Source organism: Neopsephotus bourkii, unplaced genomic scaffold (genome assembly GCF_033783945.1).
Source record: "Neopsephotus bourkii isolate Nb327-2 ecotype Australia unplaced genomic scaffold, CSIRO-AGI_Nbou_v1 NB_1663, whole genome shotgun sequence".
NCBI classification, from domain to species: Eukaryota; Metazoa; Chordata; class Aves; order Psittaciformes; family Psittacidae; genus Neopsephotus; species Neopsephotus bourkii.
Window position 1 is genome coordinate 4,907,647 of NW_026902137.1, and position 22,633 is coordinate 4,930,279.

Sequence of the window (22,633 nt, forward strand, 5' to 3'; positions counted from 1 at the left end):
AGTGACGCACAATACAATTGCTCACCACTAGTGGACCAATGCCCAGCCCAACCCGAGCAGTGATCTGGGCTTTCTGGGTAATTCTCCCCTCTTTATATATTGGCATGACCTGCTGTGGCATGGAAGACTCCTTTGGCTAGTTTGGTTCAGGTGTCCTGTCACTGCTTCCTCCCTGCTTCCCGCACCCCTCCTCACTGACAGAACATGAGATTGAGAAGTCCTTGATTGGAGTAAACATTACTTAGCAGCAACTAAAAACATCGGTGTTATCAGCATTGTTCTCGGGCTAGTTGAAAACACAGCACTGCACCAGCTACTGAGCAGGAGAAAAATAACTGTTACAGCTGACCCCGGATGCACGTAGGAAACTGCTGTTAGGTTATACATATCATAAATAAGTGTGCAGGCACAGATCTTCTTGAAAGAAGAGAAAATATCCAACCTAATCAGATTCTTCTTGGATTTCATATTCATTACTTAATGTGAACTTCAAGACAGTGTGTGCTGCTAATATATTGCATTAATCCAATCGAATAAATACAGATTTGCATCAATAATGGACAGAGTCACATTACTGTGAATGCAGCATTTCACACAAAGCTGGAAATTGTCTTATACACACCCTCAAACGCATCAGATGAAAAACATGCAGTTCTCGTTACTTTTGAAAGTTGCTTACTGTAAATCTGAATGAACTATTTCTGGGCATGACTTACTACGAATAGCCACAGGTTTTATGAGCAATCCTTTACAAATTACGTGGTATGCAAACAGACAAGTCTGAATTCACATTTGGTATTCCCTCAAGATTTCCTCCTAAATGTATGTCAAAATGAGTAAGTGTGGATCAGCCTCAAGCTGAGCTGTGCTCACCGAGTCCTAGGAATTAAGCACATAATTCCTAATCTTCTAATATATTAAGCTTTTTCCAACAATGATTCTGAGTTAAAAGGTTTCTTATTTTCACCTCCATGCCCAGGAGAATTACACATGTAAATTCTCAGATGAATATGAAATGTGCACATAACTCCAGAGTAGTGATTAGAGGGGAAAACTTCATTCTTTTAATACTTGTGAATTTAGCAAGGGTTTTCACACCATCATTGCAAGAAAAATTTGCACATTAGCCTTCACCTCTCGTAGCTGTCTACTGTCTTCCCACAGATGCAATCTCCTAGTCAAATGAGAATATCTACGTATCCAGCTTTTTGAATTCACATTACCTTGGGTGGATGTTACTGTAAATATGAAGAGTCAGAGTCATTGCAAATATTTCAGACCTGACTTTAAAGGGCTGAGAAAAGGGACATCTTTAAAAATAAAGGCATTTTCCATTAGCTTAGCAAGATGTTTGCTTCAAAACAGAAAACAGAACACTTTGCCTCTACTTCACTGAATGAAAGAACACACAAGTGGGTTTAGGACCTAGATAGTAAAAAAAATCCAGTTTTCAACCAAATTAATACATGTCAACTTCAGATTTGACTCTTGATTGTACGTATAAAACAAAATTGAGAAAAGAAACAACCCTGTGCCTTACCTTGTGATAGCATCTAAAGTAAGCAGCTCGCTCATCTGAGAACTTCTCCAGCCTCTTTGGCCCTTTGCTTGAAGCTTTTTTGAATACTAACCAGCATCTCTGGTAAATCTAGAAACACAAGAGAGTAAACTTGGCATCTACAATGACTTTAATATGACTAACATTCACATAGATGTTAAACTCATAAATCAGTTCTTGCTCTGGAGCTACAATTAATGGCTCTCAGTAGCTTAAACAAAACATAAAATCAAGCTAATGGATACTTACTATTTCTTTTGAATTACGACACAATCTAAATTCTATAGACAGCGCATGAATGCCTGAAAGGTGCTAGGAACAATGAGCTGTAATTATGCTTGCAAATGCAAGGCTTTCTAAGAACAGCTTTGTAAAAATAAGTGACAGACTTTTCCACATGGATTTATTACAGGTTCCAGTCTTGCATGTTTCAGATGGACATGAAGAAAGCTTGAGCAGAGAGGTAGTAATGGATCTTCCATCACATAAGGATAAGAGATATTCTATGTGCAAGGAAAACAAGGATACACATAAGGGAGAAGGAACTGAATTACTGGGTAGCAAAAAAGATAATTTAACTGTAGAACCCAGGACCATTCTGACAACTGGCATTTTGCTTTCAGAGTCCAGTTGAATTTAAATTCAAGTAATCTGTGGCAAACTGTGCAGAGGAGAAAAAAAACCCTCCTTTCCATCTACAGCATTAAGCCACTTCCTCTCTCAAACTTCTGCCACTATTTCTCACCATCTTCCCACCTATTCTTTAACTGTGGTGCACTTTCTACCATCCTCTTACATTCAAACCATAGCTCTCGGCTCAGATAACATACTGTCAGTATAGAAGGAAAGAGTTATAAGCCTTGCCAACTGTTCACAGCCTACATCTAATTAGTAATTCCAAAGTAACACCTGGTACATTAGAAATAAAACAAAACTGCCACTAAAATTAGTGTGATTTCAAAGAAAAACATTCTGACCAGCCATAATCAAGTAGTTCACAGCTCTGACAGCACAAATTCACTGGAGTGATCAGTGACCCATCAAAACATCTCACCACCTCCAGCTAAGCCAGCACCAAACAGGTAACCAGCAGACAAGGCAACTCCATCATTTGAACCCTCGATGGGCTTCTAACCAATGCATTTAGCACAAAACAATTATGTCCATGAAAAGCAACTTTATTTCTGTACCCACAAATGTCAGTTAGTTGACTATAGCTGTTTCTTTTGCCAGCTTTTAGATGTTTCTATAAAGCTGTTCAGAGAATCACAATTACTCCCCCCAGCTTTATTATCCTGCCTGACATGTGGGCACTCACACTCCTGGCCCACTTGGCTGCAGAAGCATTTACAATATGGACAGGCTGCTCTGATGCCAGGCACCAGCTGAACCTATCAAGATTTCCTTCCAATTTTCCAGCTTATTCCAGGCCTCTCAACCTGTTATGTTTAATGCAAGGGTTTGAATTGAATTGTTTAAAAATTATTAGACACTGACCCGAATGACAGCTTACCACCCAAAAAGCCATCTAGATATGCACCCGCTTCTACTGGCAGAGACTTTCTACCTTTACCTTCTGAGAATCTTGTTTGCCCGGCCCAGATAACCTCATCACATCTGATAAAATCTCTCCAAAACCCCACCCAAAAGAGATTGTCAAAAGTTTGAGTATTCAGCTGGTTTGCTTTTCAAAAACCCATAACTTTAACTTCAGCAACTAGAAGCCCATAGAAGAGAACAGAATCCTTTAGTAATGCTTTTGCCATTGTACCACACATGCAAAGACAACTACAGTGATGTCCTGTTCAGACTGTCTGCACTCAGAAGTGCCTCTCTGGGTCAGCAAAAGCTGTAACTGCAACAGTGAGCTCAGCAGCACACGGAATTAGGGGCAGGAGAGGAGAACAACATCCTAATACAAATAAGCAGCTAAAGTATTGCTCTGCCTCCAGCTGGGCACAGATCCAGTATGGTTATCGTCCTCCCAAATGCCACCAGGAGCTTAAGTACTATTAACAATCAATTCCAGTCAAGCATGGTAGATGGCTTTAAGTTAGTGCTACCCGAATTTATGACTACAGCTCAACAACTACCAATTCAAGGCTAATTCTTGGATTTAGATCCAAGGACAAAGCTGGGGGAGAAGGACCAAAACTATAACTACCTCCAAGCGTGCAAAAAACAAAGCCTACAACATAAATACCGGTCTTTCAATTTTGGTTCTGATTGCATATTAGAACAATTCTCTAACAGAAGAATCCCAGGGTTGGAATACATTATGTCAGTGCCTCAGGACAACATCATCATGACCCATGTAACTATACCTATAAAGAATAAACAGCATTCATGACGCTAACTCGACAAACCTGGAGGAAAGTCAGGTCATGAAGGTCCCTCCTCTGAACTTCCTCCTCCTCCTGCATGAGCTAATCAGCTCTCTCTTCCTAGGCAATCTCTAGGCAGACAGATTCTACCACAATAGTAGTTTAAAATAGAATAAAGTATGTTGTTTGATAAGAGACAACAAGTAATTTTTTGCCTGAATATACAGTTCAGAATCCCACCAATGTTAAAATGGTTATGGTTATGATGGTTAACTCCTCTCTGCTGAGTTTTCATAAACAAATTCAAAAGGAAGATATAGGCCTTCTATTGAAACCTGCTTAGCACCTTCAAAAATGAGAAATGGAGCCATCAGGAACACTTATTAGTAACACAAGCCCCTTTCTCTGATCCCATGGCACATATCTCTCACACATGAACATTCAACACCATCTTAACTGAGCATGAACTACATGGTACCCTAAACCTCTAGCAATAAAGTACTAAAAAAAGGGTGCTGGACTAGGTGACCTTTAAATGTCCCCTCCAACCCAAACCATTCTCTGATTCTATGAATAACCAATTTGGCAGCATCTGCCTAGGAGCACTGAAAGCCCTTCAACCCACTCAATGCACAGATGATGTGCCTAAGACAGAGAGCTAATCATAAACCCTTTATGAGTACAATACAGAGCAAATAATTAGGTCATTGATGCCACCATGACCTAGTAAGTGCCTGAAACTTGTCAGTATTTCTTCAGCTTGAAGAAGGTATGGGAACTGTTTACACTGATACATTTTGACAGCAGCAACATGAACCAGCCCTGGAAGCTCTCAGGTGCCTATTCCATCATGAATGCTTAGCTGACTTACCCCTCAAATCCACATTTTCAGTACTACACCATGAATAGGAATTAGTTGAAAGTACTGCTGTAATTACTTCCACACCAAACACTTGGGCTGACAGGGATTAGATAAATCCAAACAGCAAATCAGGATCTGATGTGCTGAGAGAGAACAGTAATAGCTGTCATTTGCATAACACCTAAAATTTACATAGCTCTCCCTGTGAGAGCTTACAGAAAGTCTAACTCAGAAGTTAATTCTAGTATGAAAAATTAGCATCTACTTCCTATGGTCTCTCCTGGAAATTTCAGCTTCTAACAGTTTCCAACAGCCCATCAAGTAGGTAACAATGTAAAACTCAAGGGAAAGAATGCAATTGTTTATCAAGTGGATGATCCAAAACCCAGATAAGGGATCCAACATGCATGTCCAAGGTCACATCAAAACAGTTCTATTTTTGGCTCTAAAGATCAGCTGATATAAATCATTACCACAAATGAAGTCAAAGAAGTGACTTCAAAGGAATGATGCAATCTGAGTATCTGGATTCCTGCCTCTCGGCGCTATGCCCTCGAAACCAGGCAGGATTGCTCAGCCACTCCCATGCTCCGCACTGTGAAGCAAAGGAACTATTAAGCTCAGCTGGAACTGGTCAGCAGCTGGCTGAGTACAGTGGATACATTTCTTCTGACTTGCCTGGATTCCATGGTTCAGCTGCGGTTTGGGAATACTCTCCCTGCAACGAGGGAAGCTGAAACCGGGCTTGCTGTTCTACATGACAACCCAAACCCCTGGACTGCCCCTGGAAATAGGTGTGGGGAGGGTGACCTGTCAGCCTTCACCACCTCCCAGCTGATTGTTAGTCAAGATAACCAAGAGCTAGATTTCTGAATGCCTGCAAATGTCATTCTTTGGTATGAAGCATAAACTATTCCACGCAGAAAACAAACACTTGTGTTTAGAAACTAAAATCTGCATGTCAGTCTAAAGCAACTTCACCCCAACCCTCAATACCTTTGTTCAGCGAATGCTTTAAAAAGGCATTTGCAAACAGCCAATTACTTCCAGACTGAGGGGGAGGCTATTTTTCTCATCTTGGGGCAGGGAGGTTAAAACAGGCTATCTTTTAAGACCAAGATATGTGGCTTCTACTACATTAAAGCAAAGCAAGCCTATTTTACTTCAGGATCAAACAATTCCACCCCTTTTGTTAGTTATTTAAGAGGGATACAGAGGTCAGACACAGTAGCACAAAGTCTCATCTGGCGAATTTCTCCTTTGTGAACAAGTGAATCTTAAGGGAGAGCTGCTCTATTTTATTAGTGTTGTGTTTTTCTGCTCTCTGCCCTAAAACAAAGAATTGCAATGAGCTGCATTTACAGGGACACTGAACTTCCTGATAAATAAACACAAACTGGCCCTTTTTTAAAGCAGTAGCTGAAAGTACAATCATGCAGCTTAGGACAAGAACCAGAAAACCTGGTCTACTGCCGGCATCTTGCATTTTATTGCTCTGATAACCTCTAGAAACCTTATCTAGCAAAGGCACAGCACAATGGCACAAGGCATTTCTCTCAGTACTTCTGAGCTCTTTTTTTTTTGGGGGGGGGGGGAGTGGGAGGAAGAGGAGGGAGATATGAAAACAAGTGCTGTCATTTTATCCAAGGCTGTTAGATGGCTCACCCACTGAAATACCTTGGTTACGAGCAGAAAACTGAGTGGTTTTGCTGAACTTTGCCAGGGAGTGCCCAGTGGACTGGAGCTCCAGGTACAAGGTCCTTTCCAACCGTGAGTTGTTCACATAGGAAATTAGCCAGCTTGTGCTAAGTGTGTGGATCTTAATTCTTCCATTTTAAAAGTGCCTTAATGTGTCACTTCTGACTCAAAAGGTGTCAAGAGCCCTGCAATAGAATTCTTAGCCTGAAGGGATTTTGTGAGGAGACTGGATCTAGAATTTTGCTTTGCCTCTAGAAAAATGAATTATTACCTACAAAGGCAGATTGCAGTTTATCATTGAATTATATTCACTCCTCAGACACATCTGGAGCAGGAGATTTCCATCAGGTAGCTGTTTCTTTGGGAAAATCTGGAGGACCACTTTCTAGTAAAGACATCTAAGTACAAGCAACTATGACGATGACTTCCTGATTTCTATACATCATATAGAATGGAACTGTGGCTCTAGTGAAGACCCCACAATCTTTCAATGACTTACAAAATGGAAGTACTTAACTTGAATGTATTTCTTCCATTAGGTTATGTCTTTCCTCTACTTTTCCAGCCCAGCTTTGTCCCTTGCCTACTCCATCCAAGTGTTCAGCACTATTTCAGTCTACAAAAACACAATGTAGGTATAAAACAATTACAAGTTAGATGGATTACTAGAAATAATCACATAGCTGTAAATCTATCTAACTTGTACTGAAATGTGTTTAGCTTGACTTAAATAGTGCACAGAAATGGAGAGTGGCTCACCGGCTTTGGGAAACAAGCAGGAAAGTTGTCCGCATGTTTTCTGTACAGATACTGCTGCACTTGGCAACAAGACAATTTCACTTTCCCAGAATACCCATTTAATGTGTGTTATGAGTAAGCGATATTGCATTATTCATTGTGATCAGGTTATAATGATTACATAAATCAAAGTTGGTTTATATCAAGCTATCTTATTCTCTGGGGAACCAAAGAAAATAATCTAGATTTCCCCTTCCCCTGAGAAACACATTTGTGGAGGGAGAAACCTCACTTCTTCCTCTCGTTCAGTATACATCTTCAGAAACAGTATTTTACACTAAGAAGTCATCCACAGCTGCTAATAGGGAATGAAGCTGTAATCTTGTCTCTGTGCCTGATCAGAATGCACAACATCGCTCAGTTTTGCCATGCTTTTCCATGAAGTTACAAAATACAGGTTTGGCAATGGCCAGAACTTGCTATAAGGCCAGTACACAGAAGATTGTTTGGCAGGTATTTATGAATCTATAGCCCTTCTTTTACTTTTACATTTATTTATACAAGTCAAGACAGATGCCTACTGCTCTAAAATGAGGCATTTTTAACACTTTCTTCCTCAAAAACTCCTTCTTTCTATCCCTTCCCTCAAAACTGGAATTCCATCAACCAAGTGGGATTTTTGTTAATGGTTAAAGTTCAGAACTCGGTACTTACTTTAAAGCACCAAACAGCTGGATTTGAGCCTACAGATGCATTCCCACTTGGCACACTAGTTAGGAGGCAACTTTTTCCTAAATCTTTTGGGGTTTTTTTGGTCCTTCATGATTACATGGGATTCATTCCACAGACAAGACTTGCTGCCAAAACATCTTCAGCAACTGAAAGTCTGCATGCTATGATCTAGGGCACATTGTCCACAGAAGGGTGGTGAGGAAGCATAATATAAGCAGAGACAGTAAAATGGCTCACCCAAGATTACCCAACGATTCAGTAATGATGCCTTTGTTTTATTTCATGTCTATACTATGTTCTGTGACAACGGACGTTGACAGGGAAACACAGGCAGCATTTTACAGGTTTTGCCTGTAGCTGGTGTGTGTATATCTATATATTAGTCATTGGTTCAGACAAAGGGGGAAAACTGCTCAACGAAATGCTGCTGCTGGCACAAGTCACTGCTGGCAGACTTCAAGATGGAATGGGCTCATGGAAAGACAAGAAGGGATTTGCTGAGACATTCCTGCCTGGTAAGAGATTAGCTTTTATTTTAATTTTTAAAGTGACATCCAGGAGCTCATGAGAGCCTTTTACAATGAATCACTGCAACTGTCAATAAAGTAGCTTAGACGCAATATACCCCTTCAAATCGTTGATGTATTCAGCAGCTGGGAGTCTAGAGTTTAGAGGCATCTTAATTACAGATCCTGGACACATGATGAAGCACATTACCAGTGAAATCTCTCTGATGTACAATCTTCTGAGGGCTTTGGAAGGACACTATGGTACCATCCAGGCAGGGCAGAGAAGCCACCAGACTTGGGGGGACACCTGAAACAGCATTCGGACCTCAAGGGGCTGGCAAACAGCTCTCAAATGCAGGTCACTCAGGAGGTTGCCACCTGGGACAGAACAGCAACAGCCACTAATGCAAAATGTCATTAAGATGACAGGGCTGGGATTTAGGAGGGTTCTGCAAAGGAGTAATTTCTTTTCCTTCTCTTCTTAGTGCGTGGTGCCTTGAATCTGCATTGGCAGGTGCTCCTTACATGCAACTCACAGGAGACTTGTTGATAAACTGATGTGTAAATAAATTACACTTTATAATAAACTACACAGGAGATGTAAGGCAGAAGCTGTTTGACGCTATGGAGAGTAATACAGAACTTGATTCCATTTTTTAGTTTCTTCACTGACTGTCTGGAATTTCAGGACCTAGAGGATATTAAAAGCAAGACATCAGCTTCCAGCCTGCTCTCTCTGAAAAAAATGATGAGTTGGAAGCAGCATCATTAGAAGGACAGCATTACCTGAAATAACCTTCCACTTTCAGGCCCTTCTTTATTGGCTTACAGCCTTCAAAGCATAGGGTTGCTGGTCTGTTAGGTTGGGGTTTTTAAATCATACACAGAAAAGGTTATAATTCTGGGCTGTTAAGGCCATTAGAGGAGGGTGCCTCCAAGTGCCAGGAAGCATTTACCAGGAAGCAGAAACCTTCTCTTGCTAGCGACAGCTTGAAAAAAGTCAGACTAAAGCTAAGTATCTGATTTGGCTCCTTGAACATCTGCTAAGCTTTATATATGGGCACAGTTAATTCTAGGCATGAAACTGGATAGGAGAATAATCAGCCTAGGACTCTTAACTACTAAAGGAAGAAAAAAAAATAGTAAAGGCTTCAATGCAGACTAAAAACTGCCTCTGCGCAGCCAGCTCGTGCTGGCTGAGCTCTGCAGAGTGCAGTTGGATGTGCTGCTGTCCTGCTGGGTCAAGCCATTAGCGCGGTCCAGTGAATTAACACAATTTAGTGCTGTGTTGGAATTAGGTAACTGCTGAGCAACTTAAAATGACTGCAATGAATTATGGTTTGGAATTATTCTTCTTTTTGTAGCCAAGGATCTAATCTGGTTACTTTAATTACATGGGCTAGAGAGGGAAAATAGTATTGATACAGCTCATTAACAGTTCACAGAGCTCACTAATCAGTACATGGGATGCAAAGAGGCTACAGAGTACACAAGTGCTAACCCTTGATAATATCTGCTCACTCCTCACAGGAGAACACAAGCTCACCTGTGAAAGCCATGGTAAGGGGATGCTCCCAACTCAGCTGTGAGAAGGCACTGATGGGACTTGCCTCATGTTTGGAAATGAACTGTACTTGCTCACAAACTCCAGTAACAGGCTTCAGCCTGCAGAACATACAGCCATTTGTAAGAGTTGTATTTCAGAGCTGGACTTTTTTAATTTTAAGACTACACAAGAGACAGAAGAAGGGCAGAATGTGTGCATGGATTTGTCCTTTACCTCAGTAAGTTCTTCTGCAATAAGCTGCCAGCCAAAGCCAGACATGGCAGAAGGGCTTTAGTTTCTCAATCTTCCGTGTATGACTTGAGCAATTGGGCTGTACCTGTTGCCACTTGCCCACCTGTTAAGTTCAGCTAATGATGCTTGTTATGTGCTGCTTGGAGAGCCAAGGATGACAAATGCCCTGCAAGCCCATAACTAACAGATGGGTATAACTGCCCATTCCTGGCCCGCTGTCATTCTGCTACTCACCAATTAATTCAACTGCAAGCTTCAGAGAGCATCACAGGTTTCCTGTAACAAATACTACCTCCCATGCCTCCAGACACCTCAAGTAAGTCTCAAGGTTAGTCCATCGCTCCATCGCAACACATGGTAAACAAGATTTATTCCTTCCACATCTTTCTTTCAATCCTGACATCAAAGCTATGCAGTCATAGGTCATTTCCCAGCCTCTCTGCAGCTCAGATCAGTTATAAAATCAAAGTGAATCTGCATAAAAGAGCAAATAATGCTACCAAGTGAGTCACTGCAAGCTGGACTTCACCAACATATAGTGCTTTGTTAAGAGTGACAGAATTACAGCCCATTAAATCATAGTAACAAGCATTTCAGCATTGCCTTACAGGATTGCAGCAAATAACTGAAGCCATTTGCCTGGGCTCTAATGGACTGCCACTCTGTTCAAAGCTGATGCAGGGAGAAGTCCATGGCAATCAAAACACATTTCCCTCTTCAAGCACGTTGGTGCACTGGCTTCAGAGTGATAACCTTCATTGTATCCTGAATTACAAAGGGATCCAAGTCAGAGCAGCACGCAGGGGGTTTGTGATCAGGAGATGGACTCCATCCCAGGTATGCGAGAGCTCTGCTGCTCTGTCACAACTTTTAAAGCTACCAACCAGGTTAAACTTGTCACCAGTTTGGCCTTTAAACACAAAATTCAGTCATTTTTCTGGTGATGGTGCAAGTGAGGCTGGGGAAGGGTTTTCTTTGTTTACTGGGTTTGTTTTGGGGCTGGGGGGGACACAGACTTCAAGAAACACAGATTAAAAATGAGGATTCTGGAGGCAATATTTCCCTAGTAGACTTCAGCCTTCCTTCCACTGGCTCTTGCAGTCCTCTTGCGTTTACTCAGACTATTCGACACATTAGTTCAAATGGACAAAGCCTACTTCTATTAATTGCTCATGTCCCAGCTGGGTAGTACTCATTACAGAAAAGAGTTCAGGAGTTCATCCACATTTAGATAGGTTCCATGCTCAAGAAAGTGTGACTGCTGCCTAAAATATGCCTAGGAAAGCTTAGCAGACTACTGCCTTAATGTGCACTACTTCATTTAACAAAGAATAGCCACTTGCATTATACCATAATCACCGTGCCAAGAGTATGCCACTCAGTAGTATGCTGTTAATTCAGTACAATCAGCTAACATCCATCCTCACTAGTGCTGAGATATTAGTGAGAGCATTAAGAGGAATTTTTCCTCTACTGACCACAGGGCATTGATAGTTCCCCAGATAAACATTACTTGGTAAGTAAAGGGATAACTTAATCTCCTACATTAATGTTGCTGAGGAGAAATGCCACTGATTTTACAGTATTGCCACTTGGAATTGAAACAAACTACATTATTTTCTGTAAAGGTGGAAAAACCAAAAACCATCCCGCTCTTCATTCCAGCAGCTTGAACTTTTACTGGTATTTCTGACAGCCCTTGATGAAGTCAGACAAGAAGATAATAGGAACAGTCCATCAACTTCCACAGTATACCTAAAACTACGCAAATATCAAATTAAGATGTCAGTCCCAGGTGCAGACCTTGCATCTGTTACCTTCTTTCAAGTGTCTCCACAAACACTGCAAAAATGGTAATTTATCACGGATCTAACTTCAGGGTAATGCCCCTATACACCGGCAGGAAAATTACCTTCACACTGTGTAACAAATTGATGGTGAAAAGGCATCAAAATCACAAAAGACTAAATTTCACCTGTTTACAATTGGGTTCTCTTTTTCTTTCACTGCCTTTTAAATTGTTCTTGGCATATCCTTTCATATGCAGAAACGGTACAGACTTTTTTCTAGCAAAGAAAAAGCAAATAGTCAACATGCAGAACTGGGACCCACAACTGGCAGAAGATGAGGGAAGGATCTGAATTAAAAGCAGAAGAGGGTGTTCTGATCAGTTTGCATTAGACCTGTTAAAATGAAAACTCCACCTTTAGAGCAAATGAGTAAGAACCACTTGTTTACCAGTTAACTCAGTGTATGAGAAAAGGCAAATTTGGAATCTCATTGTTTTGCTTCACAAGCTAAGGCCACCTTCCAAAGAAGAATGTGGAAGGTAAATTGCCAGAAAACATATGCTGGGAAGCACCAGAAAAGCTGTTCCTGCTCCTAAAAAGGGCCACTGTCAAAACAGGAATTTCATACTCCAAATCATGATCTGCATAATCCCACATCTTCTTCCTCTTGGAAAGAAACTAGAACAGTTCTTATACTTGTTTGGGGGGATTGTGGTGGTGGGTTTATATGAACCAAATTAGGCTCTCTTTTGTTTCTCTTCACACAATTCTGAGGATAAGATTTGCCTATTTTTAAGACACATAAACCTCCATCTTTCCCAGCTCAGTTTAGAATCATAGCTTGGGCTCTGAATGATATCCAAAACAAACTCAGATGATGCCCTAAAATGAAATGCAATAGGAAAAGTGGTTTGATGAAAAGTGGGGGCCATGGGAAAGATATCAGACCCTTGCTTCTCCATCCCATTTCCACAAAGTAAAAACTAAGATACCTTAAGAGAAGATAGATAATTCCATTTTTGTTGGAAAACTTGCTTCTAATTCATCCAGAACACAGGGCTGAACACCGTGGTCCTCTAACACATGGATCACACAAGGTGAGCAGCTCCAAAATGACAAGCACTGCTCATTTTATTCCCACTCAACTTCTTTGCTTTGAGAACCTGTACTTCAGTTCCAGAGGTAAGCCCTTCAAGATACATGCTGACTTGGACTCAAATTCTGTAACTTTGTGCCAGAGGAAATCTAAAGGGGACTTGCTCATGGGCTAGACCAAATGCCAGCAGCCAGATGGAGCTTCATTAGGTCTTGAATGACACTTACTGGTGTTCCTCCCCTCATCAGCTGGAGGATAAAAGCTCAAACTTTCTAAGCAATATCCTGGATCCTCTCCCTGCTGCCACTGACAAGTTCCAAGCAGTAAGAAATGTTAATATCTGTGAATATGTTCCAACACCTTATTTAACAGTTGTCTAAAAATATGACTATCCAATGGGCTTAATACCTTGCAGGCTGAAGTTGATACATGAGAAATCTGTTCATTTTTTCCCTGTCTCAATGCTGCCAGACTGAAAGGAGCTGTATAGGTGAACACAAGAGTTTTATTAATAATGCTGCTTCAAATGTAGATATAAGCAGACAACTTTTCCTTCTCTCCCCCCCTGCCTCCAGCCTTACATTATTCTTGTTTCCACTTTTCACAGCTTGTACTCTAAAATTCCCATATTAACTTTCTGGCACGCTTCTTGAAGCACCAATCTTTTTAACCATATGGTTCTAGTCCTGCAGATTGTCTCTCCCCCATTTTACCTCTCCTCCCACAGGGTTTCACAGAAAGCGCTAAGCAAAACTTGCAAAAGTACATGTCATTTTAAACGCTCAACACCAATCTTCTCAATGAAGTTTCCACAGAGTCAGTTTACTTCAGATCAAGAACAGAAGAACCCAAAAGCTTCATCTCTTTTCAGTTTTTGATAATCAAGAATTTCTGCTGATGTTTAAAAAAAGAAAAAAGCCTGGAGTGGACCAAGGCCAAAAGTTTACACAAAACTTTTTCCAAAATTCTAAGCATGAATCACAAGTTTTCCCATCTAGCCCTAAAACAAGCATATGAAGAAAGAGCTAATGCGAAACTTCCTGAGGAAAGGTCTATAGCACAGAAGTGTGGATTGAGGAAAGGTCTATAACACAGAATTTTCCCACTTAAACCTAGCATATGGCCACTGCCCAACACCCAAGTTCTCATGCAATAATACTGAAATACACCAAAAATTAACATCCTCCTAATTTAGGAGAGTGTCTAATACTGTAAGGCATTGACCAAAGCAGCAGACAGTCCAGAAACCCTAAGAATGACTTTCTCTCCACTGGGTTTTTAAATTAACCCAGGATTATTTGAGTACTGATTACATCACCTCAGCAAGCATTTCCTAGAAACAAGCAACCAGTTACACAGTGCTGAAGAAGTCAGCTCCCTTCTCTGTCACAAACCAACCACTGAGCTACTACAAAGTCCTGCTATGGGGTTGGCCAGGACAGCCCTAGTTCTGCATTGGAGGACACCACTTACACCACATTCCTTCACACTGATGTGGTTAAGAGGTTTTGGGCTAGTCAGACCCATCAAGCAAAGAAAATTGACACGCACAGATCTAGTTTCTGACCTCAACAAGGTTAATACTAAAGAGGGAACAAGTCTACTGCTGTAGTTCCAGCAGTCACGTTTCAGAAGAGCCCCAGTCACTGTTACCTACCAATTTTTACTTCCCTGATTTCACTGTGATCAGGACTTTACTGAACTGGGTTAAGCTGGTTCAGATCAGTGTTAAACAGTGTTCAGAACAATGTCACCCACACAAACTTTTTCTACTAATTAATGTGATCCTTGTACCAGCGAGATCGATGGCATCAACACAGCAGCTTTCAGAAGTACGCCTTCTGATTTTTCTCCTTCCCTCCACTCCAAATCAGACCCTACTTATCAGCCACATTTCCAGTAACATCCAGCACTTGCATTAGGTTACCCCTGTAATGAGGAATCACTTCATCATGTCCAAGTTGATTTGGAGGGGCACAGAAAAAAAAAAAATCAAACTATGTTGCCTCATCAAAGGCAAGGACAGCAAGGAGGAAAGGTTGAGTGCCCTGACCCACAGTGCCTCCAGCATAGCCAGGTAAATGCCCTGCAAAGAAGGAGTTGGAAGGAAGAGATCTGGGCTGAGCTTAGCTCAGCTTTAGCTCTTCAAATAACCTTGTTGCTAGACGTATGGGCAAAAGTTTCTCCATCTTAACAAAGGTAGCTAAATCCTTAGTTTAAAACTCCATTCTACACACCTGAGCCCAGGAGATTCAGCCCCATGAGAAGATGACAACAGAAACCTCCCAGGCAGGACTGCAGGAACACATCAGATGGTGGACGACCAGTATTTGCCATGACTGAAACCTGGAGGTCAATGGCTGATCTCCGTGCCCTTGGGGAACACCCATGGACAAGGGCAAGGTGTACCAGAATTGCACTCTGGGCTTCAGCTCTAAAACCCTGCCAACCCTCATGCTGGGTGCTCAGATCTTATTCTTGGCTCCTGCCCAAATTTCCATGGAGGACCCACTCTAATAGACAGATGAGGCTGATCATTCCTTGCATAACAAGGAGGTGCCTCCAGCAGATGGGGTTACAGACAGCCCCAGAGCAGGCTGTGCAGCCTGCGGATTTAATTAGAAGTGCTGTTAAACAGATACGACTGCAAGAACTGGTCTGTGCCTCACCCTGTAAGTGCAAAGTCAGAGATACCTCAGGAGACAGCATTCTGCAAAACTCTGTTAGCAGTATTTCCTTGGCCAGACAGAGGTACAAGAAGCAGATTGCCAGGTAAAAAAGAATCCACTTTACCCCTCTTTTCCTTTCTGCGAGCTTCATTCAGGTATAAAAGCCTCTGCAGAAACCTGCATTTTTAGGAACAGCCACTTGGCTGTTAGCACAGCCCCATTAAAGTCAATGAATCCTCCCAAAGGATTGTTTTTAATAGCCTGTAATAACTTGATAGTGATACAAGCTTGTGGAGCAGACTCCCAAACCTCCACATGCATGAAATACGTTATAAAATCATAGCAATAATAAAATAAATTAGGCTGCCTGTTAATAATGTCCAATTCTGAGAGCAGCACACATTATTTTTAGTGTTCAGATTGTTTTCCTGGGTTGTAAACATCCAGTGTATCTAGTTAGCATAGGATATGTTCTAGAGAGAGAAACACTTTGTAAGGCTTTTCTAACAAATTGCCAGGACTATTTGTTTTAAGTACCTCTGCCATACAGAAGCAGTAATCTATGTATATTAATTGAGCAGCGTATGTCCTACACGCTTCTAATTTTAATAACCCTGCCTTTTAAAAAGGAAAAAACTCCATCCTCTTCTAGAATAGAGGTCACCTCAATTTTCATATGCAAATCATTTCAGCATTCCCTGTTCTCCTGTTAGGTACACATGATCTTTAGTGTTTAACTTGAATCCCCTGTGAAAATAGGCACCGAAGCCTGGGAAGGCTACTTTATGTCTGTAGAAAAGAGCTACTTCCATGTCTGTGAGAGCTAAAGTTGTTTTGCAGCTCCAGTTCTTGCATCTTCACCATGAAATTGAGAGACAGATGACCTGAAATAACATGTTGTGAATAACCTGGCAACAGAAATGGTTTCAATGCTAAAGAGAACTTTGCTGAAGCAGAAAGCACCACAAGTGTTACCCTTCTTTTCGCTTTATAATGAAAGCAATAAGTATGCAACAACTGTACATTAACTTTTTTAACCATAATTAATTCCTTATTTCAACCTGGATTTATATTAGATTATGGCATAGACCTCTTATAGCAAAAGTCTTCCAGAATAAAGATGTTTTAAGAGTTTTATTGACCAGATAAAGATTGCTTCAGCATGGGGAATTTTGCACACTGGGAAGAGCACACGAGAGCACAAACTAGCATAGACGGCTCCACATCTATTTTTAAGCCTTAAAAATCTGAGAGATGCTGTCTATCCTTGCTGTTGGATTTTTCCTGGAAGATTGTTCAGTAGCAGCCTCCTCACATTGCACATGCAGAGCTTTGATCCACCTTGCACCATAGCAGGTCAAGCATCACAGTACACAGAATGAAGCTCACATTTTGATATACCTATCTGAGAGATGAGATAAAATAGAAATACTTGACACAAGCCAGATGTGTTCATAGCAGACAAAGCTTTAGAGAAAGAGTACAGTCATATTTGTATCATCTTAAGGTATGCTCAGAAAGATATTCTACCCCTCCTAGAAAGCAGCAACATGCAAGCCACCACAGCCAAATCCTCTATTTCTCTATATTGCGAAGAAGATCCCTGGTTTCCAAGCAAGTCAGAGTGAACATTTTTGGAAGCCAATGTTTTCTGGTCAATCAAGTATCGTGCAGAGCCAGACCAGACTCTTCAAGGCTTTGCACAGCTGTGACTATGTACAACCCCTTAACAGAGACATCTCACCAGCAGCACATCTCAGCTGGTTCTCTGAGGCATTTCTGTTTGATCAGCACTATTTGGCTTTTAGCTGCAGACAGCTTAAGGCAGATGCCGTTCATTGAAGAGATTGTTTCCCTCTGACACTAACAGTACTTCATCACTTAATGCAACAAGACACTCCAAGTGTCCTACTGGCATATCAGAAACCAGGGGCTGACAGCTAACCCCATGGCATCTTCCTCCATCAGTCTCCCATACATCAAGAGACAAGGACAGGGCAGATGCCTGCAAATTCTGCAGGGTCTTCCGAGGGGAACAGCGTCGTCCTCAAAGCCCCACATGCAGGAAGGCAGCCAGCACCTCTTGGTGCCACGCCACCAGCGCCCCCAACACTGCTGTCTTTACCCAGAGGAACAGACTTCAGAAACATCAGAGCCTTCTCTTTGAGCCTCCAGCATGCATTTCTGCCTTATACCTTGACTATGGCAGTAAAGAGTACCCTTAGAGCAGCTCCTGTACCCCATAATGCTTGCTCAACTTAAAATGTGGCTTCCAGCAAACCTGAATTTAGGTGTGCATGCAGGAGGGGTAAGCTAAGCCTTGACAACAAGGAGTTCAACAGAAGTGTGAGACTGCAACCAACAGACACTACTGGGAGCCTCCCAGCCCATGAGGAAAGGTGGGCTGGCTGCACCTCAAAGAAGGCCACTAACTGCCCCTGTCCTTTTAAAGCTCTTCAGGCTCACCAGTGTAACACAGGCCCTTTAGTTCAAAGATCTGTATCTGCTTTGATTTCTTATTATTTGAACACTCAGTTGAGCAAGTTCAATCTCAAATGAAAGCTCAACTGTGTTCGCAAGCAGCACACATCCACCCATTCTTAAAATGAAAACACAAGAACTAGCTGTTTCATTAAGGAGAGGAAATATCAACATAATATATTCCCTCTCAGAAAGGTCACATCTGTATCTCAGAAAAGACACTATCTGAAAATCATAAGCACAAGAAAAGCCTATTCCAGTAAAGAGGCCATAAAATTACACCACTGTTTCACACGTAGATAAAAAAGCACTGAAACAGATGAAAGGTGACTGCAGGCAAAAGCAGTCAGCCCAGCTGAGTACCTTCCTTCCCAAAACCCAGGTCCAGCAGTCACTGATGGAAGCACTGCTCACAGAGCAAAGCAGGTTTCCTTTGTTTTCAGGAACTCTGGAAGGTTGTGCTTTTATACATTGTCAGCAGTTTTCTAGCACACCACCTCCTCTGTGTCACTGCTAATGACATAACAGAGGAAAATCATTGGCTGAGGGAATTATTTTTCTCCCTATAAGGATGGAAAGAATCAGGAAGAGTGTGCTTTCTCCCGAATATATTTGGCTCTGCAGAAAACACATGTGATACAAATGTTGCTATGGAAACCATTCTATTAAATAATATTAAATTAAATTTACATATTTAAAGTGTACAAAAACAGTCCAGGTACAAAATTCAATCTTGAAATTACAGTGGAATTGTCCACTACCCACTAGAATTGGCAGTTTTCTTTGGTTTTGAGAAAGCTGATTCTCTGCACCCTTTTCTTTCCAAATGGAGCATCTGCATCCCAGTTACTCAGAAAAGTCATTTCTTGAGATAATTTGTAGATACAAGCTCAGTTCCTAGTTCCCTTGGAGATGGAATTACCATAGCATTGCAGAGAAAAACCTAGGAGCTGAATTCAGTCTGAAAAGACAATGGACTGATTACAGCTGTGCCACCATAATATTGGAATGCACTTTAATAACTCCCACTTGCATCCCACCACACACAGAGTATTGAAATCCTTTTCAAATAAGCAGGAGTCCTACACGGGGCTGGAGTAGGCTGGTCCTTCCTAATGTTTTCAGTGTGGGAAAGTTCTTTAAAAGTTAGTATTTTAAGGTCTAAAGTGTTTTTTTCCTTCCCACCTCCAGCTCCTGGGTATCCTACCGCCCTCCCCAACAGAGCTGCTATATAGAAAGCTGTTTGCATAGTTCCTTCACCTCTGAAGTAGCCAAGCTCACACAGCCCTTGAGTGAGGCTGGATTCAAGCTCTTGCTAAAACCAGGCGGCAGTCCCAGGTGCACAGCCATGCACATACACACCTCAGCAAGGAGGAAAATACACAAAGGGAGAAGGACAGCGTTCAGCTAGGGCTGCATATGGAGAAGTGGGTGCTGACAGTTGTAATGTTGCTGCAAGCAACACAAGCTCGTCCTGCATTTAAAGAACTGGGGTTAATCACATTACCCGTTTCTACTTGGGTAATGTAAATCAGGGCAATGCACTTTTAAGCAGCTTATAGGAAACAAAAGTTACAGGAAGAAATCTGCAGCCATGTTTCAACCATCCATCCTTAAGCTGTGGGCCAATACTCTAAACTGAGAACTGCAAGGATAGTAAAGTATTAATGATGATGAAACTGCTATTTCCAAACAAAGAGAACAGCCAGATCTGAACAGGTCACCTCTCCTGCATAGCAAAGGCCTCTTCTTCAGATGCAAAGCAGTGACAGCCAGATCACTGCAGCTACTAGCTTCCTCATAACGTTCTCCACAGCGCTGGAAAGCTATTGGGACAGCACACCCAGTGCAAAGAGCTGCTTAGGGCAACAAACTCAGGGCTCCACAGTTTAACAGCTCTATGGCCATGGGAACTCTTTGGGACTCTGCTTGGATTCCCTCACAAAAGCACTTTCTGCCACCCGTTTCACACATTCCAGCCATTGATAATGACACAAACCTTTAGAACTGGAAGGAATGAGATCAAATAAAGAAACCGTCTTTCCAAGGAAAACATTTAAGATTTGTTTCGTTTCCATGGACTCAGCGTTGTTCTCCATGTCTCGCTCTATTTTTGCATTCACCTGTCAAATGCATGTCTATTGAGCAGGCACTAGACCCTTTGCCACCATCACCCTCAAAGTGTTCTGGAAAGCCTTAGTAAAGGAAAGGCACAGGTATTACCAAACTTACACCTTTCTCAGAGTGAGATGTGCCTTATTTACATGACCACTGGATTTCACTGCTACAGTATGGAAAAGTGTCAAAGTTTAACGTTACTTTTCATTTACATTGGAGTAAACTAAATACTAACATACATCTAGTAATGAAAGGATAGTTAAAATACACTTATCTGCCAAATTTACTACAAGTTGCCTCATAATGATATTATCTCCATCTGTCACAGAATCGTGTGGTTCTTAAAGAAAAACCATGCCTGCAAGTCCACGCACAAGAGAAACAGCTTGCTGGAACACTTTAAAACGCTGTCCAGTTTCCAAACAATTCAGGAAGATGCAAGTTACCAAAGCTGCAGAGAAGCACTGAGCATGGATACAGAAAGAGAATGAAACTATAACTGTAATGGGCCAGCAAGAGCTTTCAGATGACTGTGCACACTCTTCTTCTCCCCCATAATAAATCTTGATGCAAAACACACTATGAACAACTGAGAACTGCCAACCCATCAGGTCTCAGTAAACACAAGAAATTAATTCCCTTCCTGTCCTGAGAGGCTGATACATCAATTTAAACATGTTATATACACAAAGCCTCCCTCCTTTAGCCGTGCTGGCTCGCCAAGGGAGGCCGAAGGTGCAGAACACGCCGGAGCACCTCTGGTAGCTCTCTCAAGGGGTGCAGGCACCATCAGCAGACCGTGAACAGCCGTGGGGCAGATGCCAAACCAGGTACTGCAGGGAACTGCCCGGCCACTACTGCCCACTGAGTACCTGCAATGAACCCAGGCACACGGCACGCGAGTGAAAGAACAACCTTACAGGAAGTTTAAACATAAATAACTAGCTAAAGGGGGCTTCCTGGATTTTCATTTTGAGCAACTCCAATGAACTCAAAAGCCCCGAGGGTACCACGAGGTTTTCATCTGTCCCACACAAGACCTTAAAGCCGAGATTTGCAGCAGCCCCCTCCCAGGACCCCTGCAGCCACCGAAAGCTCTCAGCTCTCATCGCTGCCTAGGGCTCCCCGCACCGGCAGACCCTACCCCGGGACACAGGCACCCCCAGCCCCCGTCCTCCTCCCGGCCACCCGGTGCCTCCCCAGCGGTCCGAGCCCTCCGCGTTCTCCTCGCAAGCAGCCGTTCGGCTCCGGCCCCAAGTCGGCGGCAGCTGTCGGGGTACGAAGGGCAGAGCCGGGCGGTGGAAGCAGACGAGGCTTCGGGCGGGCAGCGAGCCCATCTCCCAGCGTGAGAGAAGGGAATAAAGATACAAAGATACAGGTATACCACACACACATATGTATAATGCGTATATATATATATATACACACACACACATTTGGGTGCCTTTATTCTTCTTCCCCTCCCCCCCAAATTTTGTCCCACGTCTCCCCCGCGGAGACACTGAGCCTCCAGTCTGCAAAAACAAAAAGGACAAAGGAGTGGAAGGGGACAAACATAAAACAAGAGGCGAGCCAGAGGCCGGTGCGAGCCCGGGAGGTGCCAGCACTCACCCCCAGCCGCCTGCTCCGGATGCGCACGTAGCCCTGCTTCACGATGTCGTTGAAATTGGCGGCCATCCTGCGCCGGGAAAGTTGGCAGCGGCCGGCGCCGCTCACACCCGCACCGCGCTCCGCTGCGCTCCCCTCCGCACCACGGAGCACCACGGAGCGCCCCGGGCCGCCGCGGGCCGGGCCCTGGGAAGGGCCATGGGAAGGGCCGTGGGAAGGACCGCGGCAGAGCCCGCCCTCTCCCGCCCCGCCTCCGGGAGAGCTGCCGGTGCTTGTCCCGGCAGCCAGCGAGGGGCCGGGCCCTGCGAACGCCCTCACTCTCGAGGCAGGTTGTCTCGATGCTTTATGCCATCCCGCCCTGTACCGAGCGCATCGCTTCCCCAGCTGCAGGTGGGTCATCCGGCAATAACCACATCTGCGCCGTGCTGCTGAGGCGGTGCGGCTCAGAGCTCTGGTTTTCCCTGTGAAAGGGGGCTTCCCAGAAAGTCTTTGGGATGCCTGAAAGAACGCTAAGTGGCCCAGCTCCAGAACCTCCTTCTACAGAGCGGTAACCCGAGCTGCTGTCCTGCGGGGCACTTCATGTCGTGGAAATGTCACACGAGCCTATGCTGCATTTTCTAGGCAATGTGAGGTTGCAGCAAGGAAAGACTTC

The 22,633-nt window shown here is 42.9% G+C and overlaps 1 protein-coding gene across 4 annotated transcripts in view; it reads right to left on the bottom strand.

The window, feature by feature from the left end:
• The window catches only part of DOK5 (docking protein 5), a 44,565-nt gene extending 22,398 nt beyond the window's left edge, over positions 1-22,167 (bottom strand). Inside the window, exons 1-2 of one of the 4 annotated variants that reach the window (XM_061375669.1) lie at positions 21,985-22,167; positions 1,541-1,648 (exon numbers count right to left, since the gene is read on the bottom strand). In XM_061375669.1, the coding sequence (XP_061231653.1) occupies positions 1,541-1,648; positions 21,985-22,050 (174 nt within the window). In that variant the 5' untranslated portion in view covers positions 22,051-22,167. The remainder of the gene's footprint in view (positions 1-1,540; positions 1,649-21,984) is intronic. The other 3 variants (XM_061375670.1, XM_061375672.1, XM_061375671.1) reach the window with 3 other exon arrangements.
• Between the last annotated feature and the right edge of the window lie 466 nt (positions 22,168-22,633).